Source organism: Trypanosoma rangeli (assembly GCF_003719475.1).
Source record: "Trypanosoma rangeli strain AM80 chromosome Unknown Tra_15.4_contig_00021, whole genome shotgun sequence".
Lineage (NCBI taxonomy): Eukaryota > Euglenozoa > Kinetoplastea > Trypanosomatida > Trypanosomatidae > Trypanosoma > Trypanosoma rangeli.
The window spans coordinates 48,178-69,444 of record NW_021705766.1 but is presented as its reverse complement, the minus strand read 5'-3'; the positions used below and the strand labels follow the sequence as shown (position 1 = coordinate 69,444).

General features: G+C 49.0%; 10 protein-coding genes across 10 annotated transcripts, besides 14 other annotated features; all 10 read left to right on the top strand.

The window, feature by feature from the left end:
• Nucleotides 1–1,156: 1,156 nt before the first annotated feature.
• Nucleotides 1,157–1,181: a microsatellite.
• A 700-nt stretch (nucleotides 1,182–1,881) lies between these two features.
• Nucleotides 1,882–2,223, top strand: TraAM80_01088 (uncharacterized protein; the record flags this gene model as incomplete). The annotated part of the gene is made up of 1 exon (XM_029378142.1): nucleotides 1,882–2,223. One exon carries the CDS (start codon nucleotides 1,882–1,884, stop codon nucleotides 2,221–2,223), a length of 342 nt encoding a protein of 113 aa, XP_029241992.1.
• A 434-nt stretch (nucleotides 2,224–2,657) lies between these two features.
• On the top strand, nucleotides 2,658–2,966 carry TraAM80_01087 (uncharacterized protein; the record flags this gene model as incomplete). Its single annotated transcript, XM_029378141.1, has 1 exon — nucleotides 2,658–2,966. One exon carries the CDS (start codon nucleotides 2,658–2,660, stop codon nucleotides 2,964–2,966), a length of 309 nt encoding a protein of 102 aa, XP_029241991.1.
• A 24-nt stretch (nucleotides 2,967–2,990) lies between these two features.
• TraAM80_01086 (uncharacterized protein) lies at nucleotides 2,991–3,497 on the top strand (the record flags this gene model as incomplete). The annotated part of the gene is made up of 1 exon (XM_029378140.1): nucleotides 2,991–3,497. The coding sequence occupies one exon, from the start codon at nucleotides 2,991–2,993 to the stop codon at nucleotides 3,495–3,497; it is 507 nt and encodes a 168-aa protein (XP_029241990.1).
• A 319-nt stretch (nucleotides 3,498–3,816) lies between these two features.
• On the top strand, nucleotides 3,817–5,397 carry TraAM80_01085 (uncharacterized protein; the record flags this gene model as incomplete). The annotated part of the gene is made up of 1 exon (XM_029378139.1): nucleotides 3,817–5,397. One exon carries the CDS (start codon nucleotides 3,817–3,819, stop codon nucleotides 5,395–5,397), a length of 1,581 nt encoding a protein of 526 aa, XP_029241989.1.
• A 258-nt stretch (nucleotides 5,398–5,655) lies between these two features.
• Nucleotides 5,656–5,688: a microsatellite.
• Nucleotides 5,689–6,352: 664 nt separating this feature from the next.
• Nucleotides 6,353–6,397: a sequence feature (A-rich).
• A 173-nt stretch (nucleotides 6,398–6,570) lies between these two features.
• TraAM80_01084 (golgi family reassembly stacking protein (GRASP like proteinue)) lies at nucleotides 6,571–7,956 on the top strand (the record flags this gene model as incomplete). Its single annotated transcript, XM_029378138.1, has 1 exon — nucleotides 6,571–7,956. The coding sequence occupies one exon, from the start codon at nucleotides 6,571–6,573 to the stop codon at nucleotides 7,954–7,956; it is 1,386 nt and encodes a 461-aa protein (XP_029241988.1).
• Nucleotides 7,957–8,133: 177 nt separating this feature from the next.
• Nucleotides 8,134–8,202: a sequence feature (A-rich).
• Nucleotides 8,139–8,188: a sequence feature (GA-rich).
• Nucleotides 8,203–8,415: 213 nt separating the features above from the next.
• Nucleotides 8,416–8,466: a microsatellite.
• Nucleotides 8,467–8,490: 24 nt separating this feature from the next.
• Nucleotides 8,491–10,737, top strand: TraAM80_01083 (putative heat shock protein; the record flags this gene model as incomplete). Its single annotated transcript, XM_029378137.1, has 1 exon — nucleotides 8,491–10,737. One exon carries the CDS (start codon nucleotides 8,491–8,493, stop codon nucleotides 10,735–10,737), a length of 2,247 nt encoding a protein of 748 aa, XP_029241987.1.
• Nucleotides 10,738–10,919: 182 nt separating this feature from the next.
• Nucleotides 10,920–10,950: a microsatellite.
• Nucleotides 10,951–11,080: 130 nt separating this feature from the next.
• Nucleotides 11,081–11,105: a microsatellite.
• Nucleotides 11,106–11,557: 452 nt separating this feature from the next.
• Nucleotides 11,558–13,096, top strand: TraAM80_01082 (putative GTPase; the record flags this gene model as incomplete). Its single annotated transcript, XM_029378136.1, has 1 exon — nucleotides 11,558–13,096. One exon carries the CDS (start codon nucleotides 11,558–11,560, stop codon nucleotides 13,094–13,096), a length of 1,539 nt encoding a protein of 512 aa, XP_029241986.1.
• Nucleotides 13,097–13,592: 496 nt separating this feature from the next.
• Nucleotides 13,593–15,440, top strand: TraAM80_01081 (putative diphthamide synthesis protein; the record flags this gene model as incomplete). The annotated part of the gene is made up of 1 exon (XM_029378135.1): nucleotides 13,593–15,440. The coding sequence occupies one exon, from the start codon at nucleotides 13,593–13,595 to the stop codon at nucleotides 15,438–15,440; it is 1,848 nt and encodes a 615-aa protein (XP_029241985.1).
• Nucleotides 15,441–16,236: 796 nt separating this feature from the next.
• Nucleotides 16,237–16,300: a microsatellite.
• A 274-nt stretch (nucleotides 16,301–16,574) lies between these two features.
• On the top strand, nucleotides 16,575–17,924 carry TraAM80_01080 (uncharacterized protein; the record flags this gene model as incomplete). Its single annotated transcript, XM_029378134.1, has 1 exon — nucleotides 16,575–17,924. One exon carries the CDS (start codon nucleotides 16,575–16,577, stop codon nucleotides 17,922–17,924), a length of 1,350 nt encoding a protein of 449 aa, XP_029241984.1.
• A 272-nt stretch (nucleotides 17,925–18,196) lies between these two features.
• Nucleotides 18,197–18,218: a microsatellite.
• Nucleotides 18,219–18,419: 201 nt separating this feature from the next.
• Nucleotides 18,420–18,460: a microsatellite.
• Nucleotides 18,461–18,741: 281 nt separating this feature from the next.
• Nucleotides 18,742–18,770: a microsatellite.
• A 123-nt stretch (nucleotides 18,771–18,893) lies between these two features.
• Nucleotides 18,894–18,915: a microsatellite.
• Nucleotides 18,916–19,414: 499 nt separating this feature from the next.
• Nucleotides 19,415–20,674, top strand: TraAM80_01079 (putative OSM3-like kinesin; the record flags this gene model as incomplete). The annotated part of the gene is made up of 1 exon (XM_029378133.1): nucleotides 19,415–20,674. The coding sequence occupies one exon, from the start codon at nucleotides 19,415–19,417 to the stop codon at nucleotides 20,672–20,674; it is 1,260 nt and encodes a 419-aa protein (XP_029241983.1).
• Nucleotides 20,675–20,867: 193 nt separating this feature from the next.
• Nucleotides 20,868–20,915: a microsatellite.
• Nucleotides 20,916–21,267: the final 352 nt, after the last annotated feature.

The window sequence follows — 21,267 nt, the reverse complement described above, 5'->3', positions numbered from 1 at the left end:
TGCCGTGGACGAACTGGTTTAGCGCCGTTACGTGGGAGCCAACGAATTCCCTCTGCCATGCTCTTTTGTGTTTTTTTTCTTTGTTCGCCTATTCCCACAACCACTACTATCGTCGGTTATTATTTTTTTTTCTCCCGCAATGGCTGCGGCAACACCACAACCCGCTGGACGACGGCAAGGTCGGGGTGAGAGGAAGAGGAAGTGAGAGACCACGCAGTTGGAGTGTCAACGTTTCCACCTTTTTCCCTCTTGCTTTTTTTCTGTGCCTTGGGTCTAAAACAAAATGTAGAAAGAGAGGCAGGGCAATTTAGGCTGCGAAGAAGGCAACGGTCCTGGTTTCTTCTTGTCTGTTTTCGTTCCGTTCCCACACTGACGCGGTTGTGCATTCCAAACCGCGGTGGAGGAAACGTGGTGTGACGGATGAAGCGGCGAGGAACACAGCCAAGGCTGGAAACCCCAAGGAGCAATTGTGATTTGTTTTTTTTTTGGGAGCGCTGTTGAGTTATGAAAGGTAGAGTAATGCTATTTTCCCTTGGGCTGGTGTGGGTGGATGTAGTTTTGTTATTAACATTTATAGGTGAATGTTTTGCGTGAGTTGCTAAGTGGCTTGAAGGACTGAAGGAAGGCTTTTGTCTCATTTTTTGTCTTATCTTTTCAGTTTGAGCAGCGTGGGGCAAATGTGAGAAAAATGGTTTTATCTCTTGACCAGGTTTTGGTCTTTCTGCTCATCGAGTTGTATTAAAATTATTTTTTTTTTCTTTTGTTTGAAAAATGCCATTTTAATTCCATTTTTGAATGGTGTTCCCACTATGATTTTTAACCATTGTAGATAACCATAATGAAAAGAGAGAATGCCGTAATGAAGGAAGAAATTTGTGCTATTCACGAAATGAAAATGAAGTTGAATGAAATACCACTTCCCTCGTGCAAATGGCGATGCCACAGACCTACAAAACGATGTACTGTTGGCACGTAGTTCTACGTGGCGTTGTAGGGATGGGACATGCTTTAGATGTTCGAGCTACGATCTTGAGTCAAGTTTTCTTTTTCCCATCTTTTCACTTCTTTCCCTACCGCCTCTAGCTACTATGATGTCTAAATGGCCAAAAGGACTGCATTGAAAGGCTGCTCGTGCTGCTAAGATGCATACATTTTTTATGTATGTATGGTTGTATGCATGTGTTGTTTTGTTACTGTAGTACGTACATTTTCTGTATCTGTTTTTTTATAGTGTCGTCTTCTTTCTTTGTACTGATTGGGTGTGCGGTTTCTCTGACTGTTACCATTGAAAAAAAAAACGGAGAAGGTTGTGTTCCTGCGTGGTTATTGTATTATTTATATTTTGGTGGATAAACAAGGTTTATATATATACATGTTTTGCGTGTCACAACTTGATGGTATGGAAGAGTTGAAGAATACGGGATGCTTTTGAGGTTTTACTGTTTTTTGTCTATGGCCTTTGGAGGTGCATTGTTGACCGAGTCATATTGGACTTTCTTGAGGTTTACCCATTCCCCTGCAGTTGTGGAAATGCTTTCTGAATGTTAGGGTGCGAGACATGATATGGAGACCGGGCGTCCTTTCTATTCGTGGCCTACACGGCTTGGCTAGTCTGCGTTAATGCATCAAACCCTAACGGGAAATTGCGGGTATGAATGCCCATGTTTCTCGTATTTTCCATGATACGTTTGTGGTGTCCGACATTGAGTCGTTCGGCTTGGATACTGCGGCGAATTTGTTTTTTGGGGGGGCAGTAACTAATCTTATCGGTTGGCTTTAACTGCTGGCTTGACACGATATTTTGCGGTGTTTTTGATGCCTTCACTGACATCTATTCACGACCAAATCTCGTGATACGTGTTGTACAGGTTCTGGGTGGAAATGCACTCCGCAAAGGCCTCTTTCTACCTTGCTTTTGTAAGCAAACGGTGGTGTAAGGGAGTTTTGCGTAGAGGGTGGGCTGGACAGGTGTTGCTGGTGAAGTCGTTTGCCATTGCCCACAAGTCTTCTTTGAAACGCGCCCTACATGGTGTGACGCGTTGCCTGGGGGATACGTACAGTTTGTTGGACCGTGTAACTGCATTGGTTTCTTCCATTGAAGATATGCTCGAAGGCGAGCGCCCTCTTTCGCCTGAGAGTGGCGCGAGCGCACCGATGAATCTTCATATCACAATGATCGTTGCCTTCTTTCAAACGTACACGCCACCGTGGTTTCAACCGTGAAATTAATGGCACGCACAGCGCGGTCTCCCGGCACCATCTACTTCCTTGACGTGTATTAGAGAGGTATGCCGGATGATATACTGAACTTGGGAAGCGACGCGATTGAGTTGGTCATGTTGGACTTCCATTCGCACATCACTTTAGAGGTAACTCCGAACAAAATAGAGATATATGCTTCCTTGAAGGCTGTATTTGGCCTACTACTAGATATGAGGGGATTTACAAGAAGCTACACAAAAAAAAAAACATCAGTAAAGAAATTTATGCACGACAGGCTTCTTCAGATGACAGAGACTGGATGGAGGCATATTTTTTTTGCTGGTTGCATTATCGTGCCTTCTATTTTGTAGCTTTGATTGAGCAGTACAACTAACCTCCGGCGGATACTGGTTTCTGCACGCGTGGTTGGCTACAGTCTGGTTAAGAACTATGTCATGTACACTCTTAAAGAGGTCTTCAGGAGTTTCACTAGTGGTCGTCCAGGTGTCTTGCAACGAAGACGCACCCCTGAAATGGAACTGGAGTCCGTCGCCAATATCATTCGGGATTACCAGGAGGATGACTATTTAAATATTTTGCAGGATGAGCTTTGCCGTCTGCGTGATTGCCCCTTTGAACACCTGCGATCCGGCGTGATTCCGGATGAAGGATACCGTGTCATTAACGACCATTACGAAAATGCCATTCGACACCCCATCCGAGGTGTCTTCTTTGGAAACTTGCTGCGGCTGATGCTCATTTAGCTGACGTACCAGCAGCTGGAGGTGATGCCGGTTGTAAATTCCACCGACGAGGGTTTGAAAAGAAATGAGTTGAACTTCAAAATGCTGGCTACGGTGCCTGTATTTCCCGCGCCGAGTGGTGCCCCACTTGTATCGTTGCAGAACCGCTACATGAAGCCGCTTCCGGTAATCAATCAGATGCAACTTGACTGTCATTCTGTCCACCGCGCCGTGACAATTCCAGGGGATTTCCATGAGGAGAACCATCTCCCATGTTTAGGCGATACTACATTCTCGGAGCCGTCCGAAGGCAAAGGAGCAGTGGAGTTGAAGGAAGTTAGGAACGTCGGTAAGCTTAACAGCCACACTCAGGGGATATTGTTGTTGTTGACACACCACATGCGAAGGCTGGCGGTGGAATACCACGCGGGCTACCACTACCTTGAGGCGTTTCTGGGGGACCTAGATAATTTTGAAAGTGTGCGATCTGCAGGACACCAGCGCTTGCTCACACTTGACCGAATGCGGAGCGTCCATTACTTCCTCCAGTGATGAGCGGGCAAGAATGAGGGGTGAGACGCACCTTATGGCTATTAGTAGTGCTATTATTATTGTTTATATATATATCTTGGGCACGAGCCGGCTGTTGGAGGGTGAACGATCTTAGTTTCCGTTAAATCATTTTTTATTGGTTTTTCTTTAATACACATGAACAGATGGAATTTGGGACTAACAAGGGACTTTCACCTTTTCCCCACCCTCCACGACACCAACAACAACAACATACCGTTGAGTTCTACATTTTATATTTTTTGCTCTTTTCCCTTTCTTTCACTTTCTCTCTTTTGCAGAGCCAAAGCATAATTGGAAGATGCCGCCGCGTAAGGCGAAGAAGGCCACCAGCGCGAAATCAAACACTGCCGCTGCGGAGGTGGCGCGTGTAGCGAAGAAGGAAGCAGAATCTGCTGCGTTGGTGCAGTGGCTTGAACAGAACGATCCCCTTTATGACCGCTCGGGGGATCCACCCATCACTGTCAGCGAGTTGCTCTCGACGAAGCTATCTCATAATACATTTTCAGTAACGGGCAAGGGTGAAATGCCATACAACTGGGACAAGTTTCGGGGTCTCTTGGAGGCGAGAAAGTCTGACAGCCCACGCTGGTTCATGCAATTACGCGAGGAGGATCTTTTGGCTGACGATGGCTTCACCGGTGTGACTGTGGATTGCGTTGTTATTGCGGAAGCCAGTGTCCCTACCCTTGCCCCAGCACACTACATTGTGAAGATGCATATGCCCTTTAGTGACCTGGAGGACAATGCCCCAGAACGCATTTTGCCCATTGAAGGACAAGGCATGTGCTGGCGTCGTGTGGTGCGCGACAACGGATGCAATATTAACGCCTACTTGCTACAAAAACGAGGGACACCAAGTGGTGAAGCCCCTGTTTTTGGTTTTGGAGCTGCAGTCACAGCCGCGCCCTCCACGGCAACGGCGAATAGCACTTCCGTGACTAATTCCTCAAGTGGATTTGGTTTCGGTGCTACGCCCTCGTCAAGCAGCAATGGACCATCTAGCTTTGGTTTTGGGGCTGCTGCTGCATCAGTACCGACGAACACTACATCGACTGCGACACCTCCCAGCAGTTTCGGGTTTGGTTTTAGCGCTGCGGCACCAGCAAGTGTAAATGCCAGCAACTTTGGTTTTGGAGCCTCAACAAATGGAACCACATCCTTGGCTGCCCCCGTCGCTCCATTAGGTGGGTTTGGTTCACAGTCATCGCCAACAGTGACCCCATTAAAGACGAGCGAGGTGTTGTTTGCACTGTGGTCAAAGAAGCGTCTTTCTGAGATGACCAAGTCCCTTAAGTCGGGCAGCCGCGTTCTGAGAGAGGATTTTAAACCGAGTTCAAACGCCCCCACTATAAAGCTCGTGATGCAGAACGACCTCAAGGACGATGTTTGCAAGACTGTGAAACAGCTCATTTTAAACAAAATATTTGCCAAACGCTGTACGGATATTTTGGACGTTGACCATTGGATTGACAGCTGTCCCGTGTACGATGCACACTTGACTGCTGCATTGCAGAAGTTTCGTGCCCATCACGTGCAGAAAGTCGCAGAAAGCTCCGATGAGTTTGAGGTGTTATACGACGAGTGTCATAAATCGATGGAGGCGGAGTTGAATCGCATTGTGGAACTGCGCAAGGCGATGGTGCAGCAGGAGTTGGGGCGCATTGAGGAGATCATGACTCAGTTGAAGGAGGGAAAGTTGGCGGAGAAGCGGACATTCCGGCTCCTGAAATATTACGCTGCGAATGATGTCATGCGTTTTCGTCCCTTTGGAAAAGTAAGCGGCATTTCAGAGATGGGAGAGAGTGCGGACGTGTGCGAGCCGCCGGCGCCGGTCTTGGTGAACCCCTTTATGGCGCTACGGTCCGCTGCCTCCGCGTGATGCAGCAGGACGACAAGGGGGGCGGGGGTGAGGGACCGCGTGGGCAGCCCCATGGCGATAGCAGCCGGTGGGGAAGTTGGGATAGAGAGAGCGGGAAAGGAGGTGATATCGCAAGGTAAGTGGGGGGTCTCAACGAGTGGTAGACGTTCTTTCCCACTTCCTGGCCATCTAAAATCAATCGGCCAACGTGAGGAGGTCCATTGGGTGCAATAAGGGTATATTAAAACTTCAAAAACAGACGGATGATGGAAACACGCTGAAGGAGAAGGAAGAGGAGGCACGAAGGAGAAGTGGAGAAACCCCTCACTGCTCATTGCCTTTGTGAGAGACCCTTTTTCTTTGGATGCTTCTGTCGTCCCAACTTCTTGTCAACCTTACCTTCCCCCTTTTTTTTTCGTTAGTATTGGGTGCAGTCATGAGCCCCACGACATTTGAGGGGCCAGTGAAATCTGCGCGGGGGCGCACACGTCGTAAATATGCGCCTGTGTCCAAAACCTGTGCGCTGCAGCGGGGGTAAGCAGGGCAAGGGGGACACCCACGAAAGAAAGAGAAGGACGCCGAAGGATAAAAGTTAAGCGGAGCAGGAGAGAACAAGAGGGGGAAGAGAGGGGTGTTACTGCGAGTGAGAAGGATACAGCTAAATGAAACAACAAAAAAAAAGAAACTCATGGGGAGGGGAGTAACAAGCAACAACACATGGAGGTAAGTGTACGTGTGAATACATAAGTGCATTCAAGGCATGCCGTTGCTTGGTTAAATAAATAAAAAAGAAACGATGGTTTACCGACGAGAAGAACAAAAAAAAACGAAAACGAAACAAAGGTAGGACAAGAAGTCTTATTACGGGAGCTGTTGCTTGCGCATGTCTCTGATCTTCACTTTGTTTCAACGCATTGGGCGTATGGAAGAAGACTATATATATATGTATCTATTGGGCGTTTTACGCGCTACGAGATTTTGTTTTATTTTGACTCTTTTTTTGTTTTTGTTTTGTTTGTTTCAACCTCAGCTTTGTCTGTTGGGGGCAGCAGACAGCAATGGGGCAGAAGGAAAGCAAAGATGATAATACATTAAAAGACATCTGTGGTCTTCAAATTGGACGTGTCTTGCCAGGCAGCCCTGCTCACGTCGCGGGTTTAGTTCCTTTTTTCGATATTATCACTGCTGTTGACGATGCTTCTTTTTGCTGACGGCAAGGATGCCGTGACGGAGTTCAGGTCGCGTGTCTTACAGCGAGAAAATCAGCTGTTGACCTTGAAGGTATACAATTTGCGTGTGCGCGCCTACAGAGATGTGGTTTGCTCTCCCACCTCTTCTTGGGGTGGTACTGGGTTGTTGGGATGCATTATAGAGTGGTGCTGTGCGGCAGACTGCACCGAACGCAGCTGGCACATTGTAGACATTTTACCAGGGACTCCGGCAGCCCGCTGCGATGAAATTGAGGCGCAACGGGACTACATCATTGGCATGCAGCGACCAGAGGAGCCAGTTGTCGCGCTCATAAAGGATGAGGACGACTTCTACGGGAGGGTGGATGTGTGGCGCAGTCTTCAGCGAGTGGCGTTTGAGCGCCTGAATCGTAACTTGAAGAATTTTCCTGAAAGGGCTAACGGCGCAGCTGCAGCGAGTGCCAACCTTGGGAAGCTAATGCTTCTCATCTACGACTCTGCGGCGAATGAGGTCAAGGAGGTGGCGGTGGATTTGGGTTCCGACGTGGATGCGCCGTTGGGACTAAATCTGGCGTCTGGGCTGTTGCACTCGCTAACCGCCTTCTCAGCTGAGGAGCGCAAAAAGATCAACGGAGGTAGTGGTGACACGGACTGCAACGAGAGTAACAACAACGACAACCTTCCACTCATGACGACTTTCTTGTTACATTCGGGTAAAGTAGAGAGATGCTTGCCGACAGCGCAGTCACAAACACTTCCCACAATGAGTAAAGAGCGGGAACCCCATACCGAACCACAGGAGACCATGCCAACGCGACCACTACCGCTATCCCCTGCACCGCAGAAAAATTCGTATCCACTCGCTTCTCACAACTTTCCAATGCCTCCGTCTAAGCTGCTTGCGGAAAAAGGGGGGGATACGCAGGGGCGATATCCGTTTATGGCGCCGAATGCCATGAAAATGGAAAGCGATGTGCCTGCAGAAACAAACGTGGAAGTCGGTGTGTCAAGTGGTCTGACATTTCCTTCTTTGGGTCGCCCTACGATCCCAGTCATTTCACGGAGTCGTCCCCCATCTGTTATTCCTAACGATGCTGAAGGAATGCCCCACGCGCACGTGGGGCCAAAGAACATAGCAGCTCATGCGCCGCTACCAGTCATGACGCAAACGGAGGACAAACCACAGATGCAACAAGACGAACAACCACTATCGACAAACCTCAACAACGTGCTGTGCCGTGGACCTGTTGCTGACGTCGTTTCGGGAACTAATTTATCGCTTACTGCCAATGCAACAGTGCATCCGCCGTTACTGCCAGAGTTTCCCAAACTACCTCCACCGCTACATTTTCCAACCATACGGCCAGAAACACCTACAGGACAGGACTAATTCGGGAGTGGTGAAATGGAGAGATTTTTTTTATTTTGCTGGGCGTCTTCTCTTCGAACTCCTCCTCCCAACGAAGTAGTAGAGATCGAAAACGCGAATCGAAATCGACCGAAGTTGACGACTGAAACTGTGATTGAAGAAAAATGGATTTGAGGAAAAAATTGACGGCAAATGGTGTTCGTTTTATTTAGTTCGTGTTTTTTTTCTTTTTTACTTCTCTCTCTCTCTGTCTACTTCTGTATTCTTCCACTCCGTTTTCTACTAGTTGTTTTGTGGTTTTGCTTCATTCTGTCGCCGTTACCTCGGAATGGGTGTGTGGGTGGTGCCCCGCCGTTAACACGCTTTTTTCTGAACTTTGTTTTGTGAACTTCTCTTGACGGAACGCGACGCGTTTTTCCCTCTGACTACCTTCAGTTAAGCGACAAGGACACACACGCAGCGTTTCTAAAGCGGCAAGCTAATAAAGCAAACAAACAAAACAAAAAGACAAGGAATAAAGAAAAAAAAAAGGATTGGGGAGAAAAGCGGTCAAGCATGCGCCGTGTTTATAAACGACTCTGTCAGAATGCTCTCAGCCACAGCACCGCGTCAGGTCGCGCGGCTTTTGCTACGGCTATCGTTACGCTCTCCGCGGCTTGTAGCAATAACGGAGGCAACAATAAAATCTCTGCGGCGCTGACCACGCCCATGCGGTTTTGCTCTACCTCGAGTGACACGACAGCGAAAAAGCCTGTCGACATCACTGACGAAGACGTTGTTATTGATCCATCGCCTGCAGAAAAGGATGGGTCCACTGGCGTGGATGGGACTCCATCAGCATCAGCAAAGTCTAATGAAGATGCCGAGCATGTTGTTGGGGAATCGGAGGTAATGGGCTTTAAGACTGAGACACGTCAACTGCTGGACATTGTCGCCTGTAGTTTGTACACGGAGAAGGAGGTGTTTATTCGTGAGCTGGTGTCGAACGCCAGTGATGCTCTGGAGAAGCGTCATTTATTGGAGATCAGTAAGCCAGAGGAGTACCCACGAGAGGAGAGCGATGAGGCTCCTTTTATTGCTATTTCCTGCAACCAAAGCAAGAGTCGTTTTGTTATCCGTGACACTGGCGTCGGCATGACAAAAGAGGAACTTGCAGAGAATCTTGGTACCATCGCGGGTTCTGGATCCAAAGAATTTGTGCGACAGTTGCAGAGTGCTGCGTCTGGTGCTCAGGCAGCCGAAAAGATCATTGGCCAATTTGGTGTTGGCTTTTATGCCTCCTTCATGGTGGCGAAGTATGTGAAGGTCTACAGCCGTAGTGCGAAGAAGGGCAGCAAGGGCTATCTGTGGGAGTCGGATGGAACAGGTACATTTAAGATCACCGAGTGTGAGGGGGTGGACAAGGGGACTAAGATTGTTCTCGACGTCAAGGACACAGAAATTTCTTTTTGCACCCCTCAGGTATGTGAGCGTGTTCTGAAAAAGTACAGTAACTTTGTTTCATATGATATCACGCTTAACGGCGGGAAGGTAAATACGGTGGAGGCGCTTTGGATGAAGGAAAAAAATTCGATCACAAATGAAGAGCATATTGATTTTTACAAGTTTATCTCGGGCGCATACGACAGTCCCATGCTTCGTCTGCATTACGCCGTCGATGCCCCACTTTCCATCCGCGCCTTGCTGTACGTTCCACAGTCCCACACTGAGAAATACGGTGGTGGCCGTATGGAGAGTGGCGTCAACCTTTACAGCCGTCGGGTGCTCATTCAATCCAAGGCAAAGGGGCTACTTCCGGAGTGGATTCGCTTTATTAAGGGTGCGGTGGACTCGGAGTCCATTCCCCTCAACGTCTCACGTGAACACACACAAGATGGAAGCATGATGCGGCGTCTGTCGACGGTGCTCACCAAGCGCATCATTCGTTGGTTGGAGGAGGAGGCAAAGCAGGATCGACAAAAGTACGAGCGCTTCATCCAGGAGTATGGACCCTTCCTAAAGGAGGGCGTGTGCACGGATCAGGTGCATAAGATGGAGTTGGCAAAGCTATTGCGCTTTGAAACCACTAAGTCTGACATCGATTACCCTCTTGTATCTCTTGACGAGTACCGCGACCGCATGCTGGCAAATCAGACTCATATTTATTACATCAACGCCCCCTCAAAGGAGATGGCACTCCAATCGCCGTACTATGAGCAGTACAAGGAGCACGAGCTCGAGGTGCTTATCTGCACCGAGCCCATTGATGATTTTGTAATGCAGCATTTGGACACGTATGCAAAACACAAACTTCAAAACATTGAGATGTTCGACTCCTCCCTTGACGGAAGCGTGCAGCACAAGAAGAAGCTGGAAGGCGACAAGGAAGACGTGAAGGTTGAGAAGCAGTTGACAGATGCGCAGGTCAAGGCGCTAAGCGACTTCATAGCAAAGCGCCTGGTTGGTCGTGTAGGCGTTGTGAAATCTACAACCCGTCTGCGTGACAGTCCTGCTGTTATTGCTGATCACGAATCGGCGCAGATGAGGAAAATTTACCGCGTCACTGGGCAGATAGCGGGTCCTCCTCCGAAGTACAACCTTCAATTTAACCCGAAGCATTCTGTTGTGCGTAAGTTGTACACGCTGTCCATCTCGTCTGCTCCGGAGGAGGTGGAAACGGCTGGGTTGCTTGTGGAGCAAATCTTTGACAACGCAGTCATCTCTGCGGGACTGCTGGAAGACCCGCGCTCAATCGTCGCGCGCCTGAATAACATAATGGCCCGCATGGTTGAGAACGTGCCGGAGCCGACAGCGGACAAGTAATTTGGCCGTGAGGGCACACACGCACACACACCCGGGCTTGAACTCTGCAAGATAAGTTCAAGAAAGTCGTGGTGGTGCTATTGCTAGTGCTGTGTTTTCCATTTTTTTTGGGTTTTGTTTTCTTTTTCTCCCTTTCCACCTGTGACGACGCCGCTGACACTACTTACTAAAAGGAATGGGGGAAAAAAAGAAGAAAAAATGAAAAAAAAAAAACGATGATGCAGGAAGGCGGACAACTCAGCCGCGGAAACAAAGACAGATGGGCAACACACATGGTGCTACTCTTCACTGAAGAACACAAACACACGGAAAAAAAAAGGGACAGTATATTTATGTTTTTTAAATTATTATTATTATTATTATTATTACTAATCGCACCAACAATATTATTGTCACAATGCACAGCGTGAAACTTGTGGAAAGGGCGGGAGTTGGATGAAGTGGGACGATTGGAAATCGGAACCTTTGAAGGGGGCGTAGGCGACGTTGAGAGTAACGCATACGTGTGTACTACCACACTTTATCTACACCTGGGCCTTTGATCAGCAATCAAGGACGCCACCAAGTTCTTTTAATTTTGTGTTTCATTGTTGGATGTCGTCATGATCCTCCCCATTTGACTGTTAACGCAGTGCCTTCATCGATAAGGAAACCACTTTTAGATGATGTGTTTGCTGCTTTGCCCGTTCTCTATCATTTTTCATATTTACCGTGTTCACTACTGGACTCACACTCAGTGCAATGGTCACAATAATGTATTCTTTGTTTGTTTTGCTTTTGCTTTTTCTCCACCGCCCCGTTGCTGCAGGTGTAGTGTCAAATGGGTGGACATTCGAAGAAACATGGGAAGGGTGGTGGTGGTGGCGGCGCTGGTGGTGGGCGCTACCGGCCACCTGAGCAGAGAAAGAGGCTAACCAAGGATCCCGGGGTGCCGGACCTTAAGAAAGTGGCACACAAATTAACGCGTACCGCGCAGAATCGTAACCGCAGTGTTTTTAGCATTTCTGCTGTGCGTGGGACAGCCAACATTCTCTCCAATGTCGCCACGTTCGATTCGAAATCCGGTGAGCCTTCTCAAACTTCAGAGGAGCGCGTGGCTGCAGAGCGGCGTGCCATGAGAACACTTGCCCTTCAGTGCGCAGAAAAGGCGTACCACTATGAGGTGCCTCAGCAGTGGGTAGATGAAGCGGGAGGGGAAGATTGCATTTGCGATGACTTGGATCGACGGGGTGTGGACAAGTCTCTTCGGCGATTTTACAGAGAGTTTCAAAAAGTGGTTGAAAACAGCGATGTGCTTCTGCAGGTGGTGGATGCCCGCGACCCACTTGGGTGCCGTCTTACCCAGTTGGAAAAATCCATTCGTTCTCAGTTTGGAGATGAAAGGAAAAAGATGGTCGTGGTCCTTAACAAAGTAGATTTGTTGCCTTCAAAAGAAGTGGTGGACAGTTGGATAAACTTTTTCGAGTCGCACGAAGGTGTGGCATGCATTCCTTTTACAGCGACCGCAAAAGGCGCACTTGGCCACAGCTATGTTTCGAACATGTTTCGCCGCTTACGTGCATTGGCATTAAATGAAGAAACGGGGGCGCGGAAGTCTATTGTGGTGGGTGTGATCGGTTACCCAAACGTAGGGAAGAGTTCCATTATTAATGCTCTCAAGCAGAAGCACGTGGTGGGAGTTGGTAACACGCCAGGGTTTACAACAGGCACCACGGAGGTTGAGTTGCGCTCGGATATTCGTGTGATAGACTGCCCCGGTGTCGTGTCTCCCGGTGAGGATAACGGTGATGTGGTGCTGCGCAACGCCGTAAAGGTTAGCAACATCGCCGATCCCTTCACAGTTGTGCAACGACTTATTCAGCGTTGTATGCAGGTGGACACAGAGGATGAACACAGTCGACAGCTGCTTGCGGCAGGCATTCACCCCCTGGCCCTTTTTTATAATATTGGTACCTTTGACACGAATGACACCATTGAGTTTATACGCCTAGTCGGGCAACGACGAGGCAGACTACGTCAAGGAGGGGCGGTTGACGAGGAAGGCACCGCACGCATGATTTTGCAGGACTGGAACGACGGCCGCATTGCGTACTACACACTACCGCCCACCTCGGACCTCTTTGACCGTGCGACGCTGACAACAACGGCGGAGGAGGACACCGCGCAGCGCATCATGGTTGCAGCAGACGGATTGTGTGGCCCACAGGTGGTGGATTCCCTTGCAAGTGGCTTGCAGTGGGAGGGTCTGCCGACGTTTCATATTGCATGGGGTAGGCGGGAGGGGACCGGTTGTCGGCGCGCACGTTACGATAGCATAAACACCCCGGACTACGGCTGCAGTGAGGACGTGGAGCCGTAGTACCACGTTGGTCCATGCGGGCACTGTCCTGCAGAAGCGGCGGTTTCGGACTACAGTATTCGCTATGCCGTTGCTTTCGCTTTCTTTGAAGGAATAACAACAAAATACCGGTAAGCTGCGCCGTTTAACAAAACAAAAAGAAAAAGTAAAGCCATTATGGAGGCAAGAAGGAAACGAAACATGAGTGGAGGTGCGTTTTAAATGCGCGGCTTGCGCGGAGAGAGAACTTCCCCATTGCACACCCACCCACAAAAGAAGGAAAAATATATGCCTTTGAAGAAGAGGCGTTCCACTCACCATCCTCACACTCTTGCCGCAGCTTTGTGACTCCCCTGCCTTGTTTCTCGGACGAACTGATAAGGGTGCGAGCCGACACGCACAACTGCACTAGACAATTACAGAGTAGTGCCTTTAAAGTAAATCGAAAGTAAAAGAAGTAACTTGGAGAAATAAGAAAGAACCAGGGACACACACACACACACGTAAGCATTGACCGATGTTTCACGATTCAACACCAACCCCAGCTGCGAAGGTGCGGCGACATCAAAAGCAGCGCCCTGCAGTTCGCAGTCACTATAAACTGGACGAAGTTGCGGAGTTCATTCTTGCAGGGAACTCTGCCCCACCTGCCGAATCCGTGCCTTTTAAGCGTGTTGCGTTGCAATTCCCTGATGAATTACTTGAGGATGCCATCGCTGTGATGGAGAAACTGAAGGGCCTCTTGGCTGAGAAACTAGGCTGCGCAGAGGTTGCGGAGGTTTCTACCCAAGCAGTTAACGAAGACCGCGTAAAAGCGGAGGCGGTGGCAGTTAATGATAAAAAAATACGTCTTTTTGTGTTGGCTGATAACACCTTTGGGTCCTGCTGTCCGGATGAGATCACTGCACAGCACTACGGCGGCGAATGCATAATTCACTTTGGAGATGCATGCATGAGTCGATCTACACGTATTCCAGTGTTTTATGTGCAGGACAACTTTCGGTTTACCGCACTTGCAACATATCCGCAAGCGGAAGCGAGGGCGATTTCAGTGCGTATTCTGCTTTGTGCAGTGAGAATATTGCAGCGTCGCCTGAAGGGATTGTGTGATGTATTGGAGGAAAAAGGGATTTCGGCGGGTGTATCCTTGGTTGTTGTTGGGAATCATCGCTCACGGGGTCTGGTGGATGCTGCAGCACGTCATTGGTTGAGTGAGCCACAAACAGCAACGTCCACAGACTGTAACGTGTTAGTTGAGTGGGGCAACTTTGATTCTGTCGATGTGACGACCCACACACCTGATGCGTTTATGCCCTCATCTTTTGAAAGACCCTCATGGATTATTAACGGTGTGCGTTTCTCTCGTGCGGATCCAAGCGTGCTTCAACATTTCCTGTTTGTTGGTACCTCCAGTGCATTGTTTCCGCTCCATCTTCTTAATGTGCATCAGTACAACCTCTTTCATCACCCAGAAGAGTTGCGTGAGGTGGCGTTTGAAAGCGAGAACGCGCCTGCGCTGACAATACTCGATGAAAACTTTGGTTGTGGTGGTGAAGCAGGTCTGGCAGATGATGCAGTGGGCGGTGATGTTGATGATGGCATGCGGAAGATGGAAGCTGCGGTGGAGGCTCACTTTGACTCTAACAACAGCAAACTTGCTCCGATTCAAGCAACGTTAAGCAAACGGATGCGGCAACGCGCGTTTAACATGGAATTGATCCGCTGTAGTAGTGCTGTGGGAATTGTTGTGGCCTCCTTGGCGATTGAAGGTTACTACGAAACGACAATGCTGCTCTATCGGTTCCTACGTGCCCATGGAAAGCGGGCGTACATCATTTATGTTGGACATCTAAACAAATACAAAATTGCTAATTTTGTGGATACTGTGGATTGCTTTGTCTTGATTGCCTGCCCCAATAGCCGTGAAAGTCACTTTCCTACCAAGGAGGATGATTTTTCAAAACCGATTGTGTCCCCCATTGAGGTTATACTTGCCCTACGAATGGAAGACTGTGACTCACCACTCTTCGGTCATCCGGCCGTATACAGTACGACGTTTGACTCTGTTCTTCCACTGCTGCGCGAGGCCATGCAGGCGGTGGAGAATGCGCGTGCCGCAGGGGATACCTCCACCGTTGCGGTGCCAATGGAAGACGGGTGTGGTGCCGCCCTGATTCGTGCGTCTGCGGGGGTAGTTGCCACACAGGGCGCTAATGGGGCGTTGGCTCGTCTTCATGAGCGTACTTTCGTTGGATTGGACCCGAAAAATGGGCAAACGCCCGTACAGGACGAAATCCTTGAAGGACGTCATGGGATCGCACGTGGTTACACCACTGAAAGGAAGCAACAGGATGGGGAGTGGTAGTCACAGTTGGTGCACCCCTCCAAATGTACCTCGCCACTCATCGAATAAAATAGCCTGTCTTTGTCTAACACTAACACTTACAGGAACTCTTTTATTACGGTTCCTGATATTTATATATGTGTGGGTGTACATGAGGCTCAGCATCAGAATTCCTGTCACCGCTTTTTGTTGCCTTCCTGACTTGTTGGGGTTTCTAGGTATTGACTGCTATTTTGCTTACTTTGTTTGTTTATCCCTTTTTGTTTTTGAGGTCGTTAGACGGACCATTTCTCCGGTGAATGTCTTGTTTGCACTCGCGATGCCGCTCTTCTTGAAATTGGGACGACGGAGCTATACGGGAGTGACGGAGACATACAGCATTGGGCACTGCTTTGCCTGTCGTCGTTCTGTCCGGCGAGGCAGCCGGGAGGGGGGGGGGGCGCTATTGCCTGACAAATCTAACAACTGCATTGGGGAAGGTGAAACTGATTATTTTTCGTTCCGTGCTGCCGTGTTGTCTTTGTGGCACGCGCAGTTGTCAGTGCAGAAGCTCGCCTGTTGCCAAAAATGATAAGGCATGCAAGGAACCCTCGTGTCTTCTTCTTCCTGCTCTTGAGGGCCATGCACGCTTCGACAGTGTCCTCGAAGCAAGGCTGTTTAATTTGACCGAAGGTGTCACGCTTATTTTTGGCCGTTGCATGGCTGCCACGTAGTGTCTTTGACATTGAGGCTCAAACTGATGGGGTCGTAGTTGGAGGGTGACAATTCATCTGGACTGTAAATATGCCGAGTCATGGGTGCTGCTCTTTCTTTCTCGTGTCTTTTTTTTTTCAGCTTGATTTCTTTATGTTATTTTTGGTCTGTCTTTGTTTTGTTTTCTTCCGCGGCTTATTTTTTCCTGCTACCCCTGGCGCTGCGTGGCTCCGTCTGTTTTCAATCAACACGTCTTTCCTTTGTTGCCTCCGACGGTGCCATGGCTGCGTACGATGATTACGACTCACTTCACATGCCTCTTCGCAAACTCTCCTTGGGTATCACTCTGCGTGAGTTCGTATTGGGTGAATTGCTGCAGAGAAGCTTCTACTTTCCTCGTTCCGGGGGAGAAGAGAGAAAAACAAAAACAAAAATATCATACTGAAGGTAGGATTGTCCCCCATGCTGAATGACACGTGGGTGCTGGCGGACCTTGATGGAACACTTCTCACTACCCCGCACAAGGCAAATGGACAATACCAATCACTGGATAAAAGCCCATGCTTCCACGTCATCAGGCGGTGGCTTCTCAATGGAGGCAACCTATGCATTGTGACGACAGCTGACAAGCGCGTCTTTGATCAGGTGTATGTTCCTCTTCACTCTATTCTAAAGGATGCTGATGGTCGGAATGGCAGTGGAGAGTTATTAATAAGTCTTTACACTGGTGCGCTGCTGTACCGTTGCACAGCAAATGGTGTGGAGGTAGTTCGCGAGTACACCAGGGCAGCACACTGCGTCAAGCATGAGACGGTGAAGTTTGCTCAATTGTACGGCCTGCCACTGAGCCATTTATCCGTGCCGGAGGTTGGTCTTGATGGCACGACCAGACCGGTGGTGACGGCGTGCATGCAGGGAACATGTTTCTCCATGGATACATGTCGCGCTCTGCTAGCGCAGCTGGAGGAAATCTTTATTACTCTTGCGGAAAAGACGTTAGGAGGTGACTCTGTTTTTCTTGCGGCGCTTGCTTGCTTATCGGCGCGCTATAAAGAGATGTGGCGTTTGCTGCTAGGCTACCTCGAGGCACAGTACCGAAGTCACGGGCTGCCGCCAGCGAGTGCGGTCGAAGTTGTGGCGTGGAAGTGTGATTTTCTGCGGAGACGACGGCGGTTACTTACGGATTTAGGCATTATTCGTATTGAGTTTGCGGAATCATCGGCAATAACGTTGGCAGAAATGGAATGTAACGCGAGTGATGAGAAAATGCAGCTAACATTGGCGTCTGTGTTGCGATTCCGCGACGACGACTCTGAGGGCTCGCGCACGTTTTTGAAGAAGATGACACTCCTGCTTGCTCCTGGGGCGCGGCATTCCCACGGTGACTACGCTCAATGTTGTGGTCGCAGTCCGCAAAGAAATGGTGATGTGGCGCAGGTGATTTTTCTTGGTCTTCCTATTCGACTTTTCACGCGCCTCTTTCAATCCCACCTTGAGGCCTTCGCCTGTCTCGGAGTGACGGCGATAGCACAGCCAAACAGTGTTGTTTTTTCAAAGATAGGCGTGTCCAAGTCTACGGTTATTCGCTACCTTCTCAATCAACCGCGCATTAATGGCCATGATGAATGCCCGCGACGGAAACACAGCGACAATGGCATTGTCGCTGTGTGGAGTGGTGAACATCGCGAGAGCTGTTGCACTCGGCGACAATCCCCACACTGTAGATTACGAGTTAACTGTTTTCCCACAGTTGCCGTTTGTTTCTGTGGAAATAGCTGCAAAACGGCGTCGGCGTCATGCGCGTATTTGTGAATTGGGGGTGGTGCAAGAAACTGCACGGCCGGGTTTATTGATGGATGATCGTCTGTTAAAAAATTTGCATTACGTGGGCGGAGAGGAGGAGGGTAGTGCCGTGTTTCTTACGGAGCTGATGGACCGGCTGCAGGTTCCATCGCTAGGGCGAGCCAGGTGTGAGGCGCCCACAGCATCTGTAGAAACGACAGCTTTTGCGTCGACCGTGGCTAAGGCTGCCACGGCGTCATTCACCAAAGTGTGTGGTTTTTCCTCCCTTTTGTAGTCTGTTTACAAACACACACACACACAAACGAAAAAAGAAAGCATTCAAATGTGTGTACCGTTTTTTTTTGTTGGGATGCACTTATTATGGCAGGGGCGATACGACGAAGGAGCTGCGTGTAAGTAAAAGGGCATGCAATAAAATACCAATGTCTTCGCTTATAAATGCGGAAGCTGTTTTTATGATTTCTATTGCGCCTTTATGATGGCTTGTATGTTTCCCTTTACAAATATTTCATTATATTTACCTTATTATTATTATTTTTTTTTTTTGCTACGTCCCATGGCGTCCTTTACCTGCATCGTTCTTAGCTTGAAGGGGGATGAATGCGCACCTGCTGTGTCTGTGTGGAAGAAGTAGAGAGGAAAAAAAGGATGGGAAAGAAGGAGGCAGGGAGAGGTGAAGCGGTGAGTAATGTTAAGTGCAAGCACAAGCAAAACCATTGTAACAATAATTGTTGCAAAATTAATGTTGGCTAGAGGAAGAAATTAACACAGAAGAGTGTCTCGTGAGAAGGTGAACGCACTCATATATGCAAACTGCTTTTGTTGCTATATATATATATATATATATATATATATTATTTTTTGTATGCGCGGGGTGAGAAGGATGTACAAGGGTGAAAGCCGCACGCATAGCGGCGGCGCAAATGAAGAGACATGAACTGTGGGCACCGTCTGAGTGTTTGTCGCATTTATTCCCCGTGTTGTTGCTGTTGTTGTTTTGCATGGTACTTAAATTCAGGTCCGTCCATCTGTAGACAAGTAGCCGTTGGCTTTTTGGGTGTGGCGCGTTTTTTTATTATTTTTTATTGCATGTAGGAAATGCTGTAGGTGAGGGAATTGTACGCCGTCGTTTCCTCTTACCCGTGCGTATGACGACGTGGAGGAGGGGGGAAGAAAAATGAAGAAAAAAAAAGAACGCTGCGAATGCGTGCATCTTCTATCTAATGTTGTTATGTAATGAGACACGTGGGATTTTTGTCTTTGCCTTTTTCTAACCGACCTCGTGGGTGCATAGATAACACAAGCTTATTTGTCAGGAGAAGAGCAAGTAGGGAGCCACAGGGAGAAGCAAGAGACAAGCAAAATCAAAACTAACGCCGAAAAAGGTAAAACAAGAGAATCTACAAAAAGCGAAGTCCCACACTGCGTGAGACTGCCATACATACTTGTGTTTACTTGAACACGCGTTTTTTTTTTTTACTTCAAATCACAAAGCGCAGATGTCAACGGATCCAGTTGCCCGTCTTGAGGAGCTGGAGACTGAACTCCGTACCCGCAAAGAGGCGCTTTCCTCGCGCATTCAATCTCTTTTGAACGAGTCAGGCGACAGCGAGCTGCCTCAACTGCATGTGCTACGCGAGGATCGGGTGAGACTGATGGAGGAGATTCAGCACAACAAGGATGAGGGAGACGCCTTGTTGCTGCAGGGCGAGGGGAATGGAAAGGCCGCTTTGTTGTACCGCGTTGCTGCCCGTGTGCAGCGCTTTGAGGAATTCGTCGGTCGTGCAGAAGATTACGTGAAGGCTGTTCTCCCAGAGGAAATTGAGCGTATCGCGGAATCCGATAAGCTGCACTCCGAAGACGAGGTGGCTGCCTACATCAATGAGCTGCAGGTGAAGCGCGAAGAAGAGCTAAGGAAAATTGCCTTGCTGAAGGAGCGGACAGCGAAGCGGGCGCAGGACATGCGCAATGGTCCACGCGTTGAGCACGGAGAACTGAATGCCTACAGCCGTGTGGCAAAGGCCAAAGAAGAGGAACTTGACAAGGAGACCAAAGAAATGCAGGAATACACCGATGCGGCGAAGATAAAAAAGAGTGTGCTGCTTGCGAAAATCAAGGAATTGCGCCAGGCAAAGTCCAAGCTTCAGGTGGAGTTATTGGATAATAAGCATAAGAATGAAAAGATTGTAAATGATATAAAGATCCGCATCCGTCATGCGGAGCTCTCCAACACACGCGATATTCGTGTATGCCAGCAGCTGAACACTGGCAATGCTGCGCTCACGACCAACGCACAAACCCTGCTTGGGCAGTTGAACGTGGAACACTACGGCATTGAGGGTGCACCGTCAGATCATGCACTGCTCACGATGCGTAAGGAGGAGAAGAAAAGGGCATTGGCCGCAGTAGCGAGCAACCACAACAATAACAACGGCTCCTCTCAGGCGGCCGATGGTGAAGTTGACGTCAACTCGAAGGGAGCCTACAAGCGCCACAGCACGCAGAACTCTAACGGATCTAAGCCCCCAATGGCTGCATTCAAGCGGACAGAGTCGCAGCGCAACCGTGAGGCTGCTGTACTGTCCAGCATGAGCCAGCGCCGCGAGGGAGGAAGTTCGGCCCCACACAGTCGAACCTTTTCAAAGCAAATGTCGCAGGGGTCTGAGCCCTCACACCCACGAGGGGGCTCCCTGCACTCCGAGAACTCGAAGAATTGTCGGAACAGCCGTGACGGTTCGCAGGGTTCAGGCGCTCGCTAGAGTGGGGATGTATGGAGAGCGGGGCTGCAGCGGCAAACCGTAGTGGTGGCGAAGGGGAAAAAAAAAAACGAATTTGAAGAGGCTAACAAGAAGGGGAAGAAACAAAGAAAAACAGACTGAGGTGGCTATGCACAAAACCCAAAAAAAAAAACGGAAAAAAAAAGATAACCACAACAAAGGCAGAGAGAGGGTTAGGGGAGGAAGGAAGGAGGAAGAAAAAAGCGACAAAGGGGGAAGGGGACAAGGCATTACAACGGCAACAAGGACACAAATTGGGAAGAGGATAGCAGGCTGGGAGGATGTTATAAAGCGCTTCTTCGTTGGACCCCCACCCACCAATTGAAACCCAACAACACGAACGAGGGTAAAAAGAACGGAGCGCACGGTTCTAGGCTTGTCCCTTATTTTCTCTGTTGCGCGGTGTAATTGCAGGAAATCTTCCTGTTTTTCGCGTTTTTTCCACCTCCCTTCGGGTGATATATATATATATTTTTGTTGACTATTATTTAGTATTTCTCCTTCGATATGTTTGGATAGCAACTGGATCCTGTAATGTTTCTTTTGATAGCGCATAACTTTACCGCCGTCTCTCC